The sequence below is a fragment of the Mus pahari genome, chromosome 20 (assembly GCF_900095145.1).
Source record: "Mus pahari chromosome 20, PAHARI_EIJ_v1.1, whole genome shotgun sequence".
Lineage (NCBI taxonomy): Eukaryota > Metazoa > Chordata > Mammalia > Rodentia > Muridae > Mus > Mus pahari.
Window position 1 is genome coordinate 17,463,634 of NC_034609.1, and position 21,024 is coordinate 17,484,657.

At 43.5% G+C, this 21,024-nt stretch overlaps 1 protein-coding gene across 1 annotated transcript in view; it reads right to left on the reverse strand.

The window, feature by feature from the left end:
• The window catches only part of LOC110337337 (carboxylesterase 1D), a 32,578-nt gene extending 11,809 nt beyond the window's left edge, over positions 1 to 20,769 (reverse strand). Inside the window, exons 1-10 of the mRNA XM_021220206.2 lie at positions 20,625 to 20,769; positions 17,630 to 17,834; positions 15,530 to 15,674; positions 11,841 to 11,974; positions 10,129 to 10,282; positions 8,390 to 8,494; positions 7,227 to 7,331; positions 5,229 to 5,267; positions 1,659 to 1,799; positions 296 to 376 (exon numbers count right to left, since the gene is read on the reverse strand). Of these exons, the coding sequence (XP_021075865.1) occupies positions 296 to 376; positions 1,659 to 1,799; positions 5,229 to 5,267; positions 7,227 to 7,331; positions 8,390 to 8,494; positions 10,129 to 10,282; positions 11,841 to 11,974; positions 15,530 to 15,674; positions 17,630 to 17,834; positions 20,625 to 20,676 (1,161 nt within the window). The 5' untranslated portion in view covers positions 20,677 to 20,769. The remainder of the gene's footprint in view (positions 1 to 295; positions 377 to 1,658; positions 1,800 to 5,228; positions 5,268 to 7,226; positions 7,332 to 8,389; positions 8,495 to 10,128; positions 10,283 to 11,840; positions 11,975 to 15,529; positions 15,675 to 17,629; positions 17,835 to 20,624) is intronic.
• Positions 20,770 to 21,024: the final 255 nt, after the last annotated feature.

Consider the following 21,024-nt stretch of genomic DNA (forward strand, 5'->3'; position numbering starts at 1 on the left):
CAAAAGTAAGATTCATACCTCCAGTGCCTAGGAGGTTATTTGTGATGGTCTCCATGGTCTTGGTTTGGCTAACTTTAAAAATAGGTCTTTTCCTCTAAAACATATCCTGAACTCAACTGAATTTTGACAGGGGAGTCACAAATATGGGTTCAACACAGCTGGGTGGTTAAGTGGGTATATAAAATAAATGGTAGCTTAAGCATAGGGTTTCCACCATCAAACTTGTCTGTGATTGGAGAAAGCCACCAACCTCCTTTCCTTCTCAAACAATTCCCACGGTTCCCTAGAGTCTTACAAGTGTTGGGTAGGACTTCCACAAGAGAGAATTGGCTGTCTTCTGGTCCAGTTTGCCTTCAGCGAGTGGATAGCCCATCAGCTGTGAAACAAATGATTAAGCATTGGGAATCGTGGAGAAGTAAAAAGAGCCAAAGACTAACCAAGCAAACCAAAGTGCAGGGAGGAGGTGGAGTTAGGCTCTTGAGAGGCATGGGAGTTTTAAGCTTTTGAGGAAAAAAAAGTCAACAAAACTCAATGCACATATATAAATGAATGTAAGTAACACAGAGAGGACACTTAAGTAAAGGTTATTGACCACATCAGAAGCCACAATGTTCGTCAATGCAGTGGGGGAACATTCAGGCCAGGGTCATATAGAAGCTAAGGGCTCAGGGACAGGGGAGTCAGGCTACACCCCACCACCCCCAGACTCAGGTGACAAGAGGAAACAAAGCCAAACATTATGTCTGTATCTATGTCTCTATGATGCCCCCTGAGGTCCTTCTGTGTTAGGGAAGCTTGCTATTTAGGTAGCAGTCCCCTATTTCCCCATGACTAGATGGCTTTCTGGGGTCGGTGTGAAATGTAGCACTCTTTCTCACTGGTATTTTCCTGCCTCTGTCTGTCTTTGTCTGGAGAGAGTCCCTGGACACAGGTGGCTGGCCTTGGCTGACCTTGTCTGAAAAGTGACCTTGTACAGAGCTCTCTGCAAGGCTGCATAACTCAACATACATGTCCCATTCTGGCTTGGAGGCTGTATGATAAGTAGGTGCTGTACTACAACCAATTAGCCCTTTCCACTGGTACCCCTGAAAAGCTCTTATATATCGTATCCCTGAAACAATGAAGTAGATTCATCTTGTTGCAGTAGTCTCCAGAGGTCATTCCGTTGATACTCCTGGCCCTCTGAATCCCACTCTCCACCTCCACCTCCACCCCCTTTCTCATTAGCCTCTAGGGAGAAAGGGGGAACATACTTCTGCAGAGCCCTGGGATTGTGCTGACCCTGATCCATTCTGCAATCAGAGATCTCCTCTGCTTTCAGCATGCCTCACACATGAAAGCCACACCCCAGGCTGATACCAGGACCCTAAAATGCTTGCTTGAGAGAGCTCAGCACTGTCAATAGAAGCTTGATGGTGGGCAGCCAAGGCCCTGAGCTGAGAGTAGTTACTTTAGAAAGTTCCCAATTATTAATCCCCTCTCTGGCCCAGATATGAGCACTTCAGAGGACTTCATCAAGGACTTTCCAAACAGATTTACTTAGAAAATCTTAAGCCTCTTTGAATGGTAGTCATCTGGGTGCATAAACCTCGGTCAGAGCAGGGAGCATGATGGCTGAACCTCTGTGGAGCGTATCTAAGAGGTCTGTACATTCTCACCGTTGGAATGATCCAGCCAAACTCATGCTTGTTGATGCCCACTATGTAGGGGACAGTGTTGAAACTCTTCTCTGCCAGGATCTCTTCTGGTGTCTTTGGTAGCACCACTCCATCAATCACGGTAGGGAGGAAGGGGTAGCTCTAGAGAAGACAGACATTTAACCTCTATTTAATATTTTGCCATCTGTTACATCCGTGCCGTCTCTGGATGTCTGAAAGCTTGGTCAGCACAAAGAGCCCTGTGGCTATGGCCACAGAAACTCAGTGTCTTAAGATGGACGAAGTCTAGGATTCTCTAAGGGGTCAGTGCTGCCAAGATGATGACGGTAGGGAAGTCAAGAGGCCAGTCTTCATCACAAGAAAAATATATATCATAAAAAGTGTGTTTCAAAGTTTAGACTATATGTTTGATTAAAAATATCCAGGTATATGTTAATTTGGGTTATTATATTAGTTTGGGTTAATTGGGTTATTGTAGGTAAGTCTGTAAAGTTGCTAAAAACATTCACTTAGCAAATGCTGAGCCATTTATACAAGGGGAATTTAAGAGTTACTTCCTGGGAACCCCTGGTCACACAATTTCCCTCATTCTTCTATGTGAGTTAGTTTTTATTTAATGACACCTTATGTAACACAGGTCTCTTACAAATTATTAGTTAAAAATGAAGTTAATTTATAACAAAGGACTGTTTGTGATAGCCTTAGCATGTTTCTGATCATAGTCTTAGTGAGTATAAATTCCTTCGGTTTCTGTTTCACAAACCCTGCTTTTGTCTTTGTCTGTCTTTCTTTTTTCTCTCTCTCTCTTCCTTCTCCTTTCCAAGGACACCCTCCCCCTGCCTCCTGACAGCATTGCAAGTCTCTTTGTTCTCTTTTGGATGTACTGTGATGTTGTTTCATCAACACTTAATTCAAGACCAAAAGCATCACACTTTACGTGTGTTTCCTCTGTAATGTGTCTCACATTCACCCATGTTGGGGGCATGGAAACCTTTCATCGCTATGCTCGAGAACATCTTAAACAGAGAAATTACTTGGATCAATAACTAGTTTTCAAGATACAGCATTGTATATGACATGAAGAGGTCATTTCTGAATGCAAGTAAGAAATCAAGAAGACACAGTCTTTCCTCTCTGTCTTCGGGTGGGAGCCTTGGCATGACACGACTTGAGCTTCTTGCTACCTAGTGCCTATGGTCCAAAAGACTCTGACTGTGTCATAAGTGTTGAGTTGAGGTTGCACATACATTTTAGCAAGTGACTTCACAAATACAGAATCCGTGATTAATGAAGTCAGACTGAGTGTGTTTATCTCTTTATAAACCTGAGTGTTCAGAATGCAATGATAGGTTTTAAAGGTGGTAAGCTCTCTTCTCAAGGTGTCGAAACTGAGACTTCATTCACTGTTTGTAAAACAAACGAAACAAAAAATAAATCCAAGCATCAAGCCATAATCAAACAGGCTGACAAAATAGAATATGTCCTGGACATAATTGCTGCTGCCTTAGAGAAGCTGGGCAGTGCAGGGCATCTCCTTGGAGAGCTGTTCATCTGAAGAAAAATAGACTGGGGCCACGAGGAGCCTGTTGTTTTTGCCATCTCAGCAGGATCTTGGCAAGAACACTCTATACAGATAAGGGGAAAGGCAGGCATTTCCACATAGGGGAAAGGGCACAAGTCAAGGGAGCAGAGTCAGTGTGCTAAGCTCACCCAGGACAGTCAAAAAGGCCTGGGTACAGAGCCCTGCCATGAACAGGATTATAAAGAGTCAGAGGGCAGCACACCCTTTCTCTCCAATATATGACCCATCTTTGGTATTCAAGATGTGTTCAAGTACTAGTTCCATGAAGGAAAGGTGTTTTGTCTTTACTCAACATCTGTAATCCAGAAAGGAAAGGTCTTGACCTCTTTTGGGTCTCCAAACAAAGTCAAGACTTTGTCATCAGAAGGAAAATGACATCCTCTAATGTGTGTTTACATAGACAGGTCTGTTCATCTTATGAGGAATGGGCATGAATGAAGAACACAGAGGTAGGAAATAGTAAAACTGCATAAGCCAGACAGTGAAGGACCACATGGAACAGCGAATGCATGGAAGACTGATATTAGCAACCAAAAGGCATGGAGTAATTGCTAATGCTGCCCATGAATAACCAAAACTACTCTGTGGGGCCAAGTGCTTGACTGAGAGGCCAGTGGTGTCCTTCTTCCTCCTCCTTAAGTCACTGATGGTCAGCAAGTCATCTCAGAAATGCCTTAAAAAGTAGCCCAACTCCAATCACATCACACTACTAAGCTGCACTGTAAAGTCTTCCTACCTGGTCTTCCTGAACCTTCCATGCCCCTGGCTTATACAGTGAATTTCTGCACTGCTGTCCGAATGGACTGCATAGCTAGATATGATGCGCTATGATTCCAATTGCAGGAAATTGAAAAGCAGAGGCAGGAAGATCCTAACTTCAATGACAACCTAGACTTTACAGTAAGACTACATCTCAAATCAAAACAAATAAAGCCAAGATAGCAGAACTATCCAAGATCACATTTTGAAGCTCACTGAAAACCCATCTCTTGCTGAATCAAAATACAGACCTTTCAAATGCTACCACACTTTCCTCACCTCCTGAGCCAGAAGACCAAGCTTTCCTCCCCATCTCCCCTCCCAGCACACTGACTTCCTGCAGCAGGCTCTTGCAGCTGTTTCCCCCACTGCCTGTAATATTCCCTCCAAATTTCCCAACATCTGGCTTTCTTCCTAGTCAAGCCATCTCCTGTTTTCCGGATATATCCTACTACTAGCCAACGTTGTCCCTGTCTCCCAATTTATCTTCTGTTCGTCTGACTACCATCAGATACACCACATAGTTTATTTGATTTGCTGTTGTGCTCTCTCGGCTTCTGGAATGAACCCCCACCTCCCCAAAGACACAGAGTACCGGCTGTGTCACTGCTGGACCCCAGCTGCTAAGTCATCTCTTGCCAAATGGTGAAACGTTGATGGTTGACTAACTCTCACTTCATTCTCACAGGATTTACAGGGAAAACTCTAGATGAGATGGTAGAACTGCACAGCTAAGGTCACTAGGTAGAAACGAAGGCTGAGAGGGAGCAGGGGGGAGATGTTGCACACTGCAGGCGTTTCCTGGGTTGAAGGAGAAGGCTGGCTTCTTTGGTTACCACATGCTCCTTATATCATTCACCACCCCTGTGTCCTGTCAGAACTCTGTCCCCTTAGTGAAGGCTCTTCAGATCCTTCCTCTGGCATTTGGCAATAGAAGGTTCCATTACAGCATCCTCCCACAGGCCATGATGGGTGTAGGAGATGCAAATGAGAGGTGAGAGGTGAGCCCAGAAGACACAGTGCTGCTGACCAGGAGCCCTGTATTACAAGTCAGGCTAACTACACCTCTGGTCTTACAGTCTGAGTTACCAGTGCAGGCAACTTCCCCTCTCAAAGGCACACAAGAAATGGTTATTATACCACAGTGGACATTTTGTATTCATAGTTAAGGGAAGCTAAACTCTTATGAATCAATATTTGCAATCCAAGTTGGGGCAGAAGGTCCTTACCTCTTTTGGATTTCCAAGTAAGTCCAACTTAAAAAGATTCTATGAAGATAAAGACATATAATAGATTAAAATCCTTCCATGTAAAAAGGTGATCATTTGAACTGGGCCTCCAAGGTACCAAGGTACCCCCTTCCCAAGCTCTTTCCGGTCTGTATTATGTGGCAGTGAGCCCAGGGTGGAACAGGTGGGGTGTCAGAAGCAAGAGGGAAAGGCCATAGGACCCAGAGTCCTGAAGAGGATATCTGCCGCCTGTGTCTTCGTTCCTCTACATTCTGTCCACCCATGCTTTCCTCTTGCTAACAATGCCCCAATTTTCCTCAAGGAAACAGTGGAATATTATGAAAGTGAAGACAGGGACTAGGTAATCTCAAGGGGACATGGGGTTGGATGTGGTATGGGCCAGAAGAACAGGATGCTTCCCTCTTCCTCATTTCTCAATTCAAGAGTTTGGGTATTTATGTGGGACTTAAGAAACTCCCAAATATTTCTTGGAAGCCTCAAGTACTCTCACCCATGTGGTCCACTGTCACTCTTGGCAATGTATTTCAATCTGCTATGTGTTATCATTTCACCTTTGAATAAAGTGTCCTTCCTTGATATTATGAAATCTGTGAGGGCTTTCATTCCAATGAAAGGCTAATGGCTTGGACTCCCCCATACAGATCCAACCATTAATAATTATACTACACTTTAGCTATTCGGTATCTCCTAGATGGTGAGGTAACTGCTAAGATCCTCTTTACTGTGGGGCATGTCTGCGTATGTGTGTAAGCATGTGCACACGCATATTGGAGCAATGGATAAGCAAATAGAAGTACTTCCTCAGGATCTTAGTTAATCTTAAGGTGTCCTGGGATCTTAGGTCCCTTGAGTTTTCCTAAGTCACTAGATTATTTCTGAATAATCTAGTTTTCTTGCATCACACAGAGAAGCTTGAAATATTAGCTTTCTTTTACTGTTAGAATATAGATGCCTAAATTCTGTGGATATCTTGGGTTCCATTTATGAAACTAATGACCAAAGCACCAAGGCCATATTGACTCAATCCATGGACAAACAGGGAGGAATCCTGTCAGGAGCAGGGGACAGGAGTATCCATTGTTCAGATAGATAGGCCAAGAGCTCAGTTGATTCTTGAACTTATTTTATATGAATGCCCACCCCCCCCACCCCAACACACACAGTGTGGTAGTTCTTAAGACCTTGCATGCTCTTTTTTGTATGTTTGTCTTGCTATATTTCCTTGTAATGAAAGATTCCCATGACTGTCCATCAATTCTCAAATGTGACTTCTCCAAGAACTATCCCCAATAACTGTATTGAATGTGTTCTCTATCTCTACTGTCACTCCTAACTCAGTATATACATATGAGTAATTCTCTGTAACACATAAAAATGTTAAATTTTTGTCTGCATTGCTTCCACATACTTTTGGATGGATGATGGAGTGACAGATGAATGAGTAGATGGGTAAATTTGCCCAATACATGTAATACTGGTAAGGAGTAAGAAAGAAATGTAAGAGAGAACTGTAGATATGAATTGGCTGGATGGTTCATGGATTGTGGACACATTGGAAAATAGGTGAAGAGAAAGGAATATACCAGTAACATTTGATGAAAAAAATATAATGAGCAGAAGGATGAACTAATATAGTAGTATTATTATAGTATATGAATGAATGGGGAAATAGATAACTATCTTAATACTCAATTTAGGCAGTGTAAGAAAATATGGAAAATTGGGCTAGAAAACTATGTTATAAATTAGTTTCTGTATCAAATAATATTGTGATGCTTTTATGAAAAACATGCTGAACACCCTCAACCTCCAAATCCAGAATGGTATTTATTTGAAGGTCACTAAGATACATCTTATACAGGGATATAATACAATTTTTCATCAAGTTATTATTGGAATATTTTTAACTGAACAGATGAAGATTGGATGCCATTACATAGACTGACTACTGCTAGAATGTAGAAAGGATATACTTACCAATTTTAGTGAGGTCTCCAGTAGTTCATCCTCTGTCTTCTGGCGCAGGCAATGAACCATAACAGCTGATGTGGTAGTTTTACACCCAGAAAGAGTAGCAACCAGCTGCCAGAGATTTCAGGAAACAGTAGAAGTTAAAAACAATGACTGTAGCCTCCATTGATGTGGATAATGGATTCTATCCCATATTCAATTTTTTCTCTCTCCACCCCTCCCTATTTCTCTATCTATCTATCTATCTATCTATCTATCTATCTATCTATCTATCTATCTATCTCTTATCTCTCTACCTATCATCTGTCTATTATCTATCTATCTATCTATCTATCTATCTATCTATCTATCTATCTATCTATCTATCTATCTATCTACCTGTCATCTATCTATCTATCTACCTGTCATCTATCTATTGAGAAAAATCATGAAGTTTTTGGATGGTCTTCAGTGTTTTTCTGTAGACCAGGCTTGTCTAAAACTTATAGCAATCCTCCTGCCTCTGTTTCTCAAAGTGCTGGTATTGTAGGCAAAGTTCTCTGTGCTTGGGTCCCACGACCAAATTCTAAAGACAAGAGAAGTTTGAAAAATGTACTCTAGAACAGTAAGTCTGGGTGATGATTCTATAGAACGTTGTCTCTGCTACTAACTGGGATAGTGCAACGAGTTGAATGCATAACCAGTATCTCCATTACTGTTAATTAATCCTATTAATACACTTATCTCTAACAGCACAAACTATACATACTATTCTTGAATCTCAATGCATCTAAAGAGGCCCTTTGTTATGGAGGTTTGTCTAGCATTAAACATCCCTTCCTTTGCTTCCTAAATAGTTGGCTGTAGGTAAGTCATAGAAAAAGTTCTTTTAACCTCAGTTTCTCCACACGTAGATGAGGGTGATGATTGTTTCTAGTTTTGGAGTGAGCTGCTGTATATGATGTGGCTAACCATACTAAAACAGGTGCAGGATTGTGGAACATCTGCATAATATAATTCACATAAATACAGAACCTGAATAGTGGGACTCAGATAGAGACACAGCAGTCCTTCCTCAGCCATTCTCCCTTCAAGCATCTCCTGAGTATGTAAATTGAACTCCATAGAAAAAATAACCCAAGGACCCCAGGAGAACAAAGAACACAGGTTCTGTTCATAGCAGTACTTACACCAGCAATGGGCTTTACATCTGTTGTAATCAGAGCAGCAGTGAGGGACACACCACTCTCAGAAATGGCCCTGTGGAAGAGGTTCTTGGCCAAAGGAGATAAGACCTGGCACGGGAAAGAAGAGGAGGAGAACGTATGCTTATGAGAATGGTCAGTGGTTTATTTGCTCTTTAAGGCTTCCTCTGGCTTCTCTTCTGCCCTGGCCATTCATTTGGAGACTATGGTGCTATGGACTTGACAGTTCCTCACATCTCCTGATACGCTTCCCAGACTTCTCCTTGGTTTGCATTCCCCCGAGAGAACATCAGTGGGATGGAAACAGTGTCCAGAGTAAGAGACAGAGTAGGAATCAGGTGGCGGGTGCTCACGGGGAAAACGGAAAAGACTGCTAACCCTGAGCTGCAGACTCTGCCCCATCATTTCCATTCTTCAGAATATACCCTAAGAATAAGGATCACGGGGGCTTGTAAAAATGTCAAAGAATGCTTATTCTTTGTTAATAGTAAAATTTGGAAACACCCAAGACTCTAATACTACAAATTTTGGCAATAAGGATTTATTCCTACCATGGAATATTATGTAATTGTAAAAGATGATACCATTATATTTAGGAAAATATGTATGTTCTATTACTGCATATTACATTTCAATTTGGGTAAAAGAATTGAAGATCAAATGTAGTTGCATATCGGGGAGAAAGAAAATATATTATGCATGGATGGAAGAAGACAGACAGACAGAAAGACAGATAGACAGATGATATGGGCAGTTAAATAAAATTTAGGAGAAATATTAGAGAAATAAACAGAAATCTAATAATAATAATTTCTGGGTAGCAGGAAGATGAACAACTTTATTCTTTGGGTTAATTTGTATTTTCTTTTTCTCTACTTAAACATTTCTCTCTTTGAATATAAAACCAATATAGGTTTGAAATATACATTAATATTGGTTATTCTCTACTCAGCTCCAAGGCAGTATTTTACGACTCATAGACCCTTCTGTATATTCTTTAAATATCTGTCTGGCTCAGTCTCATGCACCAAGATGCTTTACATCCCTCACCTGCATCTGTGATCCATGTCTGTGTTCCATCCCTCTCCCATTCTACCTCCTATTCCTCCACCCCCACACCGACTTCCCTAGGACATCCGGGTTCTTTAGAGTTGGCTGCCTTCCCTCTTAGGCTTGTAAATCTCTCAGAGCTCCTCAGGGGAAATTCCATTCTGCTTTTGGACTTTAACTTTCCTCAGTGAGTAGTTCTGGTTTGAAGCCAAACAAGGGTACCTGCTCTAACTTATGCTGAGATCCGTACTCCTGTTTGTACTTTTTACCTATGGCTATAGTCCATGAAGTGTGTGTGTGTGCGTGTGTGCGTGTGTGTGTGTGTGTGTGTGTGTGTGTGAGAGAGAGAGAGAGAGAGAGAGAGAGAGACAGAGACAGAGACAGAGACAGAGACAGAGAGACAGAGAGACAGAGAGACAAAGACAGACAGAGACAGAGACAGAGACAGAGAAGGGGGGAGAGGGAGAGAAGCAGGAAGTTCTTGAGTGCCTATATGTAAAGCTTAAGTTTCCCAAGGGCAAGTAGGCATTTGGTCCTTAGCTGTCTGCCTTCCGATGGTATGCTGTGATAGTATCTTGTATATAGTCTTGTACACAAAGATGGAATGGATGGTGAACGGTTTTTAGGAGGCTCACATAAACCTTGGGGTTTTACCTGGAGCTAGGAACACTTACAAGAACAGAGACACTGAAACCTCCTGCTGATTCTCCAAAGATGGTCACAGAGCCTGGGTTGCCCCCAAAGTTGGCAATGTTGTCCTGGACCCAGCGTAGTGCAGCTACCTGGTCCAAGTGACCCCAGTTACCCCGACTGTGTTCATCCCCAGTGCTGCAAGAGAACAGGTTAGAGTCAAGGTTGAGATGCCATGGGAAAACTAGCAAGGTCTCTGTTCCTCATATGGGCTGGGGGGGACCCCAGACACCCCAGAATCAGGCTGTGCTCTGCATCCCTGACAAGGAAGTCGATCTGATTCTCATCTCTGCCGTGCTGTTCTATATGGGGATCTATGCTCATCTTCAAGCAGCTATGGGCCCAAGAGCCAGGATTGCATCCAGCACTGCTCAGACCTAGAGCACAGCTGAGGAGAAACCCCAAATCTCTGACTGCACTCAGCCCACGCTGCAGACTAGGAACTGGCAGCTGACTAGAGAATGATTCCAGATAGCAAAACAAGAAAAGCAGGCACACCCCATAGCAAATGTAGGCCTGTGAGGGCGGCATTTTGGGTCTTTTTTCACTGGAAAGGACCCATTGAAGGCAGTGGGTTGGGTGAAGACCTGAATAAAATGAAGACACGGGTCTCCTGAATACCCAAGGAATGGGATTTTTTTCACCCAGGAGAAGCTGCAGGTGCAAAGGTACTGGGTATGAGAACCACAGAATGAATGTCGCTGCGGTGATCTTTGGAAATCCCTTCTGTGTTATTGTAAGTAGTGGTCTTAAGTATTATAAGTATAGGTCTCATTACATTATAAGTATATGTCTCAGTGACCTAGAGACATTGTGCAGAGACATGACACATTCCTGTCTCATAGAACACTCTGAATGAAACAAGGGTGGCGCTAACACAGCAAGTGCGCAATAACAAGCTGCTCTAATAATTATCCCTGCCCCAGACTCAGGGCTTAGATTAGAGTGTTAGCAGAGGGTCCTAGTGGCCACTTTGGCATAGATGTGGGCTGTTTCCCAGTAGCTCATTGCTAGGATTCTGGCTTCTATTGTAGCATACGATTTATCTGTAAAAGAACACGTCACAGGTAAGGTCCAGGGCAAGGCGATTATGTTCCTGAGTGCACAGCTCTCAGAAGGGATCTGTACAGCATTCATAGAACCTGGTTTGTCAGAAGGTACTTTGTTATAAAAAACAAACAAAAAACAAAAAACAAAAAACAAAAAAAAACAAAAAACAAACAAGATCTGGGCCGGAGACATGGCTCCGTGCACAACAGCACTTATTTCTCTTATCAAGTACCGGGCTTGATTCCAGCACCCAGTGGGCATCCATAATCCACCATAGCCCCAATTCCAGAGGATACAAAGCTCCCGTCTAGCCTCTGCAGGCATTAGTTACATGATGTAAGACATATATAAGCAGGCAAAACACTCATATGCATAAAATAAAAATAAATAAACCTTTAAAAATTAAAGTAGCAAGATCTCCCCCTGCCCCTAGTTTCTAACCTTATCATGTGGTGTTTTTACTTACGTCATCTGTTCTTCTATGATGTTTTTCCATGCCAAGGGCCTTCAGTAGTAGCCCAGATGATGGAGCCAATCTTGTACTTTCAGTCTCTCATATATTTTGTTATATAAAACTGCTCTGTAATTAACTAGCTTCAAACTGATATAATGGCTAAGGTGGAGAGAGGACAGTCCAACATCTTACCTGAAGAATCCCCAGATGCCAAGGCGATACTGAATGGTCACCACCACCACATTTTCATGGGCAGAGAGGGCCAGTCCATCATAGGTGGATGCCCCACCCACTACCAGTCCACCTCCATGGATCCACACCATCACCTGGACAAGAACATAACCAATCCTGTACCCCATAGGCTCAGTGTACCGAGGCAGCTTTTGGTGCTACTGGGGAGTCAGGTCATACATAGCAGACACACACCTTTGGGAACACAGCAAAGGTTATTTGATTTGGTCACCAGCCTCTAAGCTGTGGTCCCTGTGATCACCGCTCAAATCACACTAGTGTGCAGCAAGGCCATAACATGCCTCTCTCTCTTTCAAACACCCGCAGCTCCTGCCAGGAATATAATGTAACATGGTACCGCGCTGGCTATGTTTCTCATTTCTCACATCCTCCCAAGATGCTCAGACTGAGAACATTGCCATGGAAACAGCTCAAAGGTCAAAGTTATTGATCTACTTCCCCCGCTCTTATCACCTATGCCTGAATGAACATAAAAGTTCTTGCATTTCTTCTTCATTTCATTCCAGGTTACTTCTCACTGGTAAACTAGATGTTTTTTTCCCCACAAGTAAGTGACTATCTGATGAGACACACACTACCCTGATGGGGCACCTTCCAAATGTGCTTCCTTTCTGCACACGCCAATTCACCACGCTGCTAATCCTATCTCATACTTGCTTTCTCCTGAAAGTCTTCAGTCTTCTGCTAGTGTTATCTCTAAACCTACTAAGTGCCAGCTACTCTAGTAGACTTGAGCTTGAAAGGAGGTATAAGTTTTCTTCTTTTTTAATTTAAAGAGTATGTCAATAAGGGAAGAAATAAGAGTGTGCAAAATAATGTTCAGATATTCTTGCTAAGGAAATGCGTAATGAATACATAGAACCAGAATTGTTCACAGCAATAAAAATGACCTTCCTAGGTGGTAGAGAAAAATACTTTCTCTAGGTGACAGATAAGAAACATAGTGCTTTGCCAAGATATCACAGAAAAGACGAGGTAGGGACCAAGCTCCCTGCAGGGATAATCTCTGGTGTACTGTGTAAAAGCATCAGATTTAGATTAAAAAGTCTGATGGCCAATAAACTTAGGCAGGATTAGAATTTGGGACACCTGGCAGAAAGAGGGGAACGCTGGGAAACAGCTGGGAACTAGAGGATGTGCCACCAAGACTTGGAGGAAGTCAGATGTATGATACCGAGGAGAGGTAACCAGCCATGTGGCAGACATAAAATAGTATACATGGGTTATTTTAGTTATAAGTTAGTTGGGAAACAAGTCTAGCCTAAGACCTAGGCACTAATTCATAAGCAAATAATCCCCCATTCAGACACTGAAAGCATATGGGGTGGACATAAAAAACAATGGTTATAGCTTCAACCTGGCCCTTGGCCCCTGGCCCCTGGCCCCTGACCCCTGGCCCCTGGCCCCTGGCCCCTGGCCCCTGGCCCCTGCCTCCAGTCTCCAGATGCTAAACTGTCCAATGCCTGCTCATGGCTGCCGTGAAGTAAGCCCACTGGTAGGCCAGGAGTCAGACCATCCTACAGATCTAATTAATGTGTCAGCAATTGCTGTGTGCACTCAGGCAGAATGGTGATGCAGCTTACCAGGCGTTGAGCTTCATATAACAATTCCCATTTAAGGACACAGGCTAAGCGGTTAAGAAATGGCTCTGCTAATCCTAGCACCCGGGAGGCAGAGTCAGGTGGATTTCTGAGTTCAAGGCCAGCCTGGTCTACAAAGTGAGTTCCAGGATAGCCAGGGCTATACAGAGAAACCCTGTCTTGAAAAAACAAAACAAAACAAAACAAAACAAAACAAAAAAAAGAAGAAGAAATGGCTCTGCTCTCCCATCTTCTCAAAAGCAGGATTTAATCATAGCCCTCGTGGTTCTAAAACCTGTGTCCTAGGACAGTGCTTCTCAACCTGTGGGTCAAGACCCCTGGGGAGGAGCTCACCAAATGTCCTGCATACTAGATACTTACATTATAATTTATAACAGTGGCAAAATTACAATTATGAAGTAACAATGAAATAATTTTATGGTTGTAGTGGTGTCAACATCACATGAGGAACTCAATTAAACCATTAGAAAGGTCAAGAACCACTGTCCTAGGAGTATCTCATGGCACTATCAATCCAATCTCCTCCCTCAGGGATTCCTGTCATCTCTAGGAGAGACTGAATTAAGGTCATCTAAGAGTAATTGCTGAGCCCAAGGATGATAGGCAATGACATGCTGAAGAGGTTATGATATAACTGCAGACCCAGTGGCAAGCTCCTTTAAACCCTGCCTTAAGTTTCTCCTTTCTCCAAGCCAAAGTCTGACTGTGTGTTTGGAGATACTAAATGCACTGTAGAAGGTGTGTGTGTGTGTGTGTGTGTGTATGTGTGTGTGTGTGTGTGTGTGTGTATGTGTGTGTGTATGTATGTGTATGTATATATGTATATGTGTACATGTGTGTCTGTATATGTGTGTGTATGTATGTGTATGTATATATGTATATGTGTACATGTGTGTCTGTATATGTGTGTCTGTATATATGTGTGTTTGCATATGTGTGTATGTATATATGTGTGTTTGTATATATATATATGCATGCATGTATGTGTATGTATATATATGTGTATATGTGTGTTTGTGTGCGCTTGTGTGTATATGTATGTGTGTATGTATATGTGTGTATATGTATGCATTCATGTATATGTAAGTGTGTGTGTGTGTGTGTGTGTGTGTGTGTGTGTGTGTGTGAGAGAGAGAGAGAGAGAGAGAGAGAGAGAGAGACTGACTAAGGCTTATCCTCACCTCCCAGTGAGTGCAGAGCACAGGTAATACCAAGTTGTAGCACACAAATCTGCAAGTATCTCAAATTCATAGACTCCACACAAATGAGCATCTGGGAAATTTGTTGAGTGTTAGCCTGTTACAACCCAGAGATCAATTCCTTTTTTCAAAAGACCCTCCCCAACCCTGTGATCTTATATCTGGCGGCCTGCTAGTCTCTGGTACTGTGTTTCCATTTGAAATGACTCACTTGGTCATCAGACTGTGCCAAAGACAGCTAGACTGGGAAATGAGCTATGGTAAAAATCCCAGGATGGGGCCTACAGGCAGAGAAAGTGCTAACTCAAGTACCTCAGAACTCTAACTCCTTAGTCCTCCACGGGGCAGTGAACGCCTTCACTTGACAGTGAAAGTCTTCACATTTGTCACACATGACCTGAGAATAAAGGCAACGCGCAGCCTCCCTCCCAGACATTGCCTAAAAGCACAGGAATGGAAGTCAGAAGACCTGACTCTTCTGAGCACCTCTTCTGTATATTCTCCTTTCTCTACCACAGCCTCAGTTTCTCTAACTGCACAGAGATATCTAGTCTCTCTGGGGATCAGAACCTAACCTAATAACAAAAGCAATCTGTTCTTTTCCTTCTATTTACATGAGGGAAAAAAATAGGAATTTACGATGTCCGTTCCAAATGTACCATGTTCTCCACTCAAAACTGACGTCCCTGGGAGAATGAGGTCACACTGTTCTTAAATAAGCTCTTGCCCATGCGCTGCTGCTACCCGCTGCCTTCAACCCCTTTCTGGTTGCCCATGAAGAGTTGAAGGCTGGAACTCAGATTTCTGGTCCAGTGGTCCCCATACGTACGGGTAGTCGGCTGTTCTTTGTCAAGTCAGCAGGAGTGTAAATATTCAGGTAGAGGCAGTCTTCAGAAAACTGTAAAGGAATATTCTCCTTTCTGTTGGTGAAAAGCTCTGAGAGCACCTGCCCGCCAACGGCATCCTGAGAGCACCTGGAAGGGGAGAGAACATATCTGAGCTTCCCCTAGATTGAACCTTGGATACGTTACCCAGGACCTGACCTCCTACTTGGAGTTTTGAGCACATAGCTGCAGTTATCCTCGATGGGTTGGGGGTAGATTCCTGGTGGAACTACTAAGACACTAGACTCTCCCAAGCATTTAGAGGAAGGACTTGGCATCTCTCCCTTCCTGGAGCCTTTGGAGTACTGTGTACCATAAAGAGAGGCACTCATAGTCTGATGATCTCATTTCACTAGACAATGGTGTTCCTTGCACTGTTTGGATAAGTGTTCCGCACCCTGTTGGGCTTATTCAGTGAGTTGTGGCAATGCTTATGTTGGTAAATATGCTCCCATCCTTGCCAGTGTTCTATCAACCAGCAAAACGATCTGTTCTAGGTTGGTGGTGTTTGTTATCTTTGACACATAAGAAGACATCACTCTGGTCCTGCCTCCACCACTGACATGCTGGGTAATCTTGGCTGAATTTCTTGCTTGCTCTGGCTTTAACCTGCCAGGGCCAGGCGAGGTGAGTAATGGCTCTGAGAGTCTCACCATCTGGCCTGCTAGGGTTCTTTCATCTTCCCATCCCATCAACGATCATTGTGAGCTGTCCTGATGAAGGGCCCCATAAGGCCATAGTAGAGTGAAATTGGTAGCAATGATTGAGTTCTTCAGAGTTCCAAGCCCTGATCAGCTTCTCCTGGAGTCGGAGTCATTTAAGACACATCAGCCCCAGGCGTCCATTATCCTGTTTCACAGATGGCACCTGGCTTCCAGTATGTCAAAGAGAGAGTGGAGGTGCTCATTTGCCAAGCCTCCACAGAGGTCGAGTGGCAAAAGTGGAGTAGAAAAGGTGACCTTTATGCCTCTAACCTAGGCAATTTTCCTACCCAATGAGAGAAAGGAGCATAATTCACAGAACTAGGAACTGAATGACCAATGAGAGGTGAAGATTTCAACTTCACTATTGTTTAGAACTCTCAAACAAAGACCAATGTTGCATTCTTAAGTTCTTATCTGCTCATGCTGCTTATCTAATACACACATGCTTTGAGTAAGGCAAAGCATGGGGAGAATTCCTCTGAACGGGGGTTTTCATGTTTGCCTGGGAGAAGGGTGTGCAGTTTAGATATTTCTGGAGATAAACTTAATCAAATTCCTACTCCTTGACTCAGAAATGTCACTTCTTAAATTTCTCCCCAAATCCCCATGACTATGTATAATGCTTTGGTTACAAATTCATCACCTTTGTCTTACTGTCAATAGCATAGAAAGAACTTAACCCACATAAAAGATTGGATGCATACAGTCTAATTTCATATCCAGTTAATATAACTGCTATATATTGGCTGTTGCACTGATAGTGTAGAATGATGTTGATGTTATAAATGTGCAAATAGTCACCCATATTTTCCATGCTCATAATCTCTGTGTAAAGGGAGGACAAACACAGACACAAGACTGGAAGTACGACCTCAAATGCCCACAGTGATTCTGAGTAATTAGATTGTACCTGATTGCTAACTTTTCTGTTTTCAGTATATGCGTCTTACATTTGCAATCAGAATGGAAAAAAAAATAGCAAGTGATACTTTTAGGAGAAAAGCATGCAGTAGTAGGGACACTGCCAGGAGTGGTATTCTTCAGTCCTCACAAGTACCTTGCCAAGGGAAGAATCACTGACTGTACTGACATTTTTCAGGCTATCTGGACTCCTTGGGCTTTTCAATTGGCTCGAAGATTGAGTGGGGGCAGGAGGCAGGTATTGTTCAGTGGTGACTAGGTGGATGGACAGACCTGGGCATGAGAACTTAAAGTCACCCTCAACTGTTCTTGTCACTCATGTAGTTCCACTCACCCACTCTCAAGCAACATCAAGGTTCAAGACAGAATAAAGCATCTTCATTCCCTTTGCACTGAAACAGGCCTACCCCAGTGGCTTACATAGGAGGGTAGGAGGTGGCGTTCTTCACGAAGCTCCAGGGCTCTGCAGGCTGTGGTGGAGCAAATCTCAAGGAGCCAAGAGGGGGCTTGGCAAAGGGGACTCCCAGGAAAACAGCTACAGGCTGTGTGAATCCTTCCAAATTGACATACTTCCCTAGGACTTTGCCTTTAGCAGTGTTCACCACAGGTGGTGAGGATGGGTACCCTGTTAGACAAGAGAAAATAGGGACACATCAGTAAGGAAAAGGTAGACCTGAATTCTTGGTGGGTTTGTCACTTCAGGACTGATGGCATTGCTAAAGTCGCCCAAACTCTTCCAGGTCTCATTTGCTTCTTACATAAAATTAGAGTGAAGACAACTGTCCTCATCTCAGAGGGCTGATGAAAGACTAAAGTGTATTGCTGTCTTAAAAGCACCCAGCTGAAGTCACTGCAGAAAGAGAGGTACCAAGTATGAAAATGAGTTTTGGTTCCCACTTGAAATGTTTATCCACTAGGATCCTGTTGCTGAGCTGCAAACTGGGTGAGAAGATGAACAAGAGGTGGTCCCTGTCCTCAGGAGGGCTCACCTTACAGGCATGGCAACAGACACACTCAACTTAATATTGAGATGCATGAGATTTTGTCCTGGGGTAGAGCCAGGAAGGGGATACAGCAGTTGGAAGAGAAAGCAAGGTCTCCTGATTGGTCACACAAGGGTTGGGACTTACAGTGTGGAGAGAGGCTAAAGGAATGGGAGAGGTGGGAATGACATTGCAGGAATGAGAAAGAGTGGCTCAAAGACAGCACATAGCCCAGCTGGGAAGGGTGGATGCCCTATGACTGTCACCAGGAGGAGTCCATGAGAGAGAAAGATAATCCTGGAAGAGAAAGTACACACCAGGGAAGACCCTGGATGACCAAGGGACTGGATTTACTTAGTGAACAAATACGCAGCAGAAATAGCTCTATGGTAAAGCGGAAACACACTTCTAAAACATTCTTCTTGGGGATTCTGAGCATGGTCTTCCAGATAAGAGAGTCTGGGTGTCAAAAACATTTACCCTATTGCCTCCATTCTTGTAGAACAGACAGTCTCTGCAGCATCCTCCCTCTTCTCGTTCTACCCATTGAGGGACCTGCACAAACCAACTTGGTCCTTCTTTACATGGTTAGTGGACTTACAAGACACTTGGTCATGTCCCCCCTGATGTCCTCTTTTGTCTGGCCTCTCAGTTTGTGAGAACATCCCTCACTGGGCAGGGTCTTTGAATTTAGACAAGATGTCATTCGTCCTCAAAGCTTATGGCCAGAAAAGACAGGAAAATTCCAGATTTAGTGGGAAATGGTCACTAAAACTGAAAAATCCTCATCAGAATCCAGCCTCTATGTCTCATGCTTATCAACAACCAGATGCATATTGTGAATATTCAAGTTGTTGTTGCTAGTTATTACAAAGAACGATGAACTTTCTGGTAGACATGTACATGCAAAATCTACTTTAGGATAGTCTGAAGGACCATGGAGAATGGGATGAGATGCTGATATGTGTTCAGCACTTCTAAGAGGTGAAGGAGGGTGAAGCCTGAGGAGAAACAGCCTGGGGTAGCCTTTGTCAGCTCAGTGATGGTCCACCATGAAGTGGGTAGAAACACATTACCTGGGGTCATATTCCTGCGTCAAGTGGATATACAGCAATGGCACTAATATTATGTAATTATCTATTTAAAATTATGTAATATCAGAGTGCAATACGGAACATTTGCTGTGTGCCCAGGCACATTCATTCTCTTTACATAATTTCTCAAAGAGGCCTTGCCAGGCAAACGGGCAAGATTTCAAAGCACCAAGCATGGGCTGTAATAAGGTGAAAACAGGGTGACATTACAGGCTGCGGGAACTGGAATCCCCAGGGTGTAACTAATGTGGGTCTCTTGCCTGGGCCACCCCACCTGTGCTGATCTCCAAGATCTAGTCATCAAAAACCCCAAACAAAGCCTCATATCCCCAAAACCTCCCAAAGAACTCCATGTAACCGCCCCCTCCACCCCCATCCCCCACCCCTGTGCCACCTCACTCCTCTCTTCTTTCCAGGTGAAACTACAACGATGGCTCTTTCTTGCCCCTGCCTCTCCGCCTCTCCACTGCCCTGGACTCCTGACTAACCTCATTGTTTCCTCTTTTTTTTTTTTTTTAATTCTTGCACAATTTTTAAAAGATAATTGGTTTATTTTACATGAAAAATGTAGATTCAACATTTACTTTCAGTCACTGAGACTCGAAGATAGCTCCTGTGTTCTCCATATTCACCTTAATTTTCAAGGTAATATTCATTCTGTCTGCCGTCACATTGGAAGTCTTCATTAATATTATTGACATTGTTTCCTCTTTTACACCATCCCTGTGACCTGTCCCTGCCTTGTGGGAGCTTCAGTATAACACCATCATCTCAACTGTCTGATTTAAGCACGTTGAAATTTTTATTAGTCCATTAAGTTTTCAGCCGAACCTTTTGCCTACCTCTTAACCTAACTGAACCCAGAGCAGAAGCAACCGCTCATTTTGTCCTCAGTGAAAAAGCACTTCTGTCCTCTCTGCTTTAAAGGTGGGGTCCCCTAGGCACTGTATCACCCAGGCATGGCAAACTTTAGGATATCAAGTTGGAGTTATTGATTAGGAGCCAGATATAAGGCTGGCTCCCGAGTTAATGCTTTCAATGTTCTGCTCAGCCTCTCTCTCTCTCTCTGACCTGCTTGCAACTTGACAAAGAATCACAGGGAAGCAGACTGATCCTTTTTCAGCTCTCCTGTGCCGCCTATAGCTGGAGATCCCAGTGTCCGTCCTCCTCTCTGTCTCTGTGGGAGTCAGGTTCTTTGGACTTTGATGCACCCCTTCAAGTGCAGAAAGCAAAACTCAACAAGAGACTGGGACTGTGTAGTCCACAGCATCGCCCATTGTGCCCAGAACAAAGACTGAAAATGTACACAACAGACATTTGTAACCCAGAAGGACTTACCCCAAGCTGTGCACACAGCAAGAGAAAGCCAGACCAGAGGGTAGAGGCTCATGGTGGAAGGACAAGGGCTCTGTGAGTCTGTTAGCTATCTGCTGCTTTAGCAATGCTTCTGTTGTGGACCTGGGGACCCACCTCCTTAAGTCTTGCTCAACCAGCTCAGTTATATAATCTAAGATGACAAAAAAAAAACGCTCTCTCCCTTCCAAAGTGCTCTCTGGGTGTCGGGTTGGGACCTCCAAGCCACACCCACCAAGAGTTTACCCGTTTTTATCTGAGCAGTCAATGCCCAGTACTCAAATTACAAGTGGCCAGAAACCCATCCAACAGCTTCTTACATAAGCACCTCTCCCTGCAGCACTCTCACCTCAATTCAATGTGCCTTGACCTCTCAAGAGCAGGC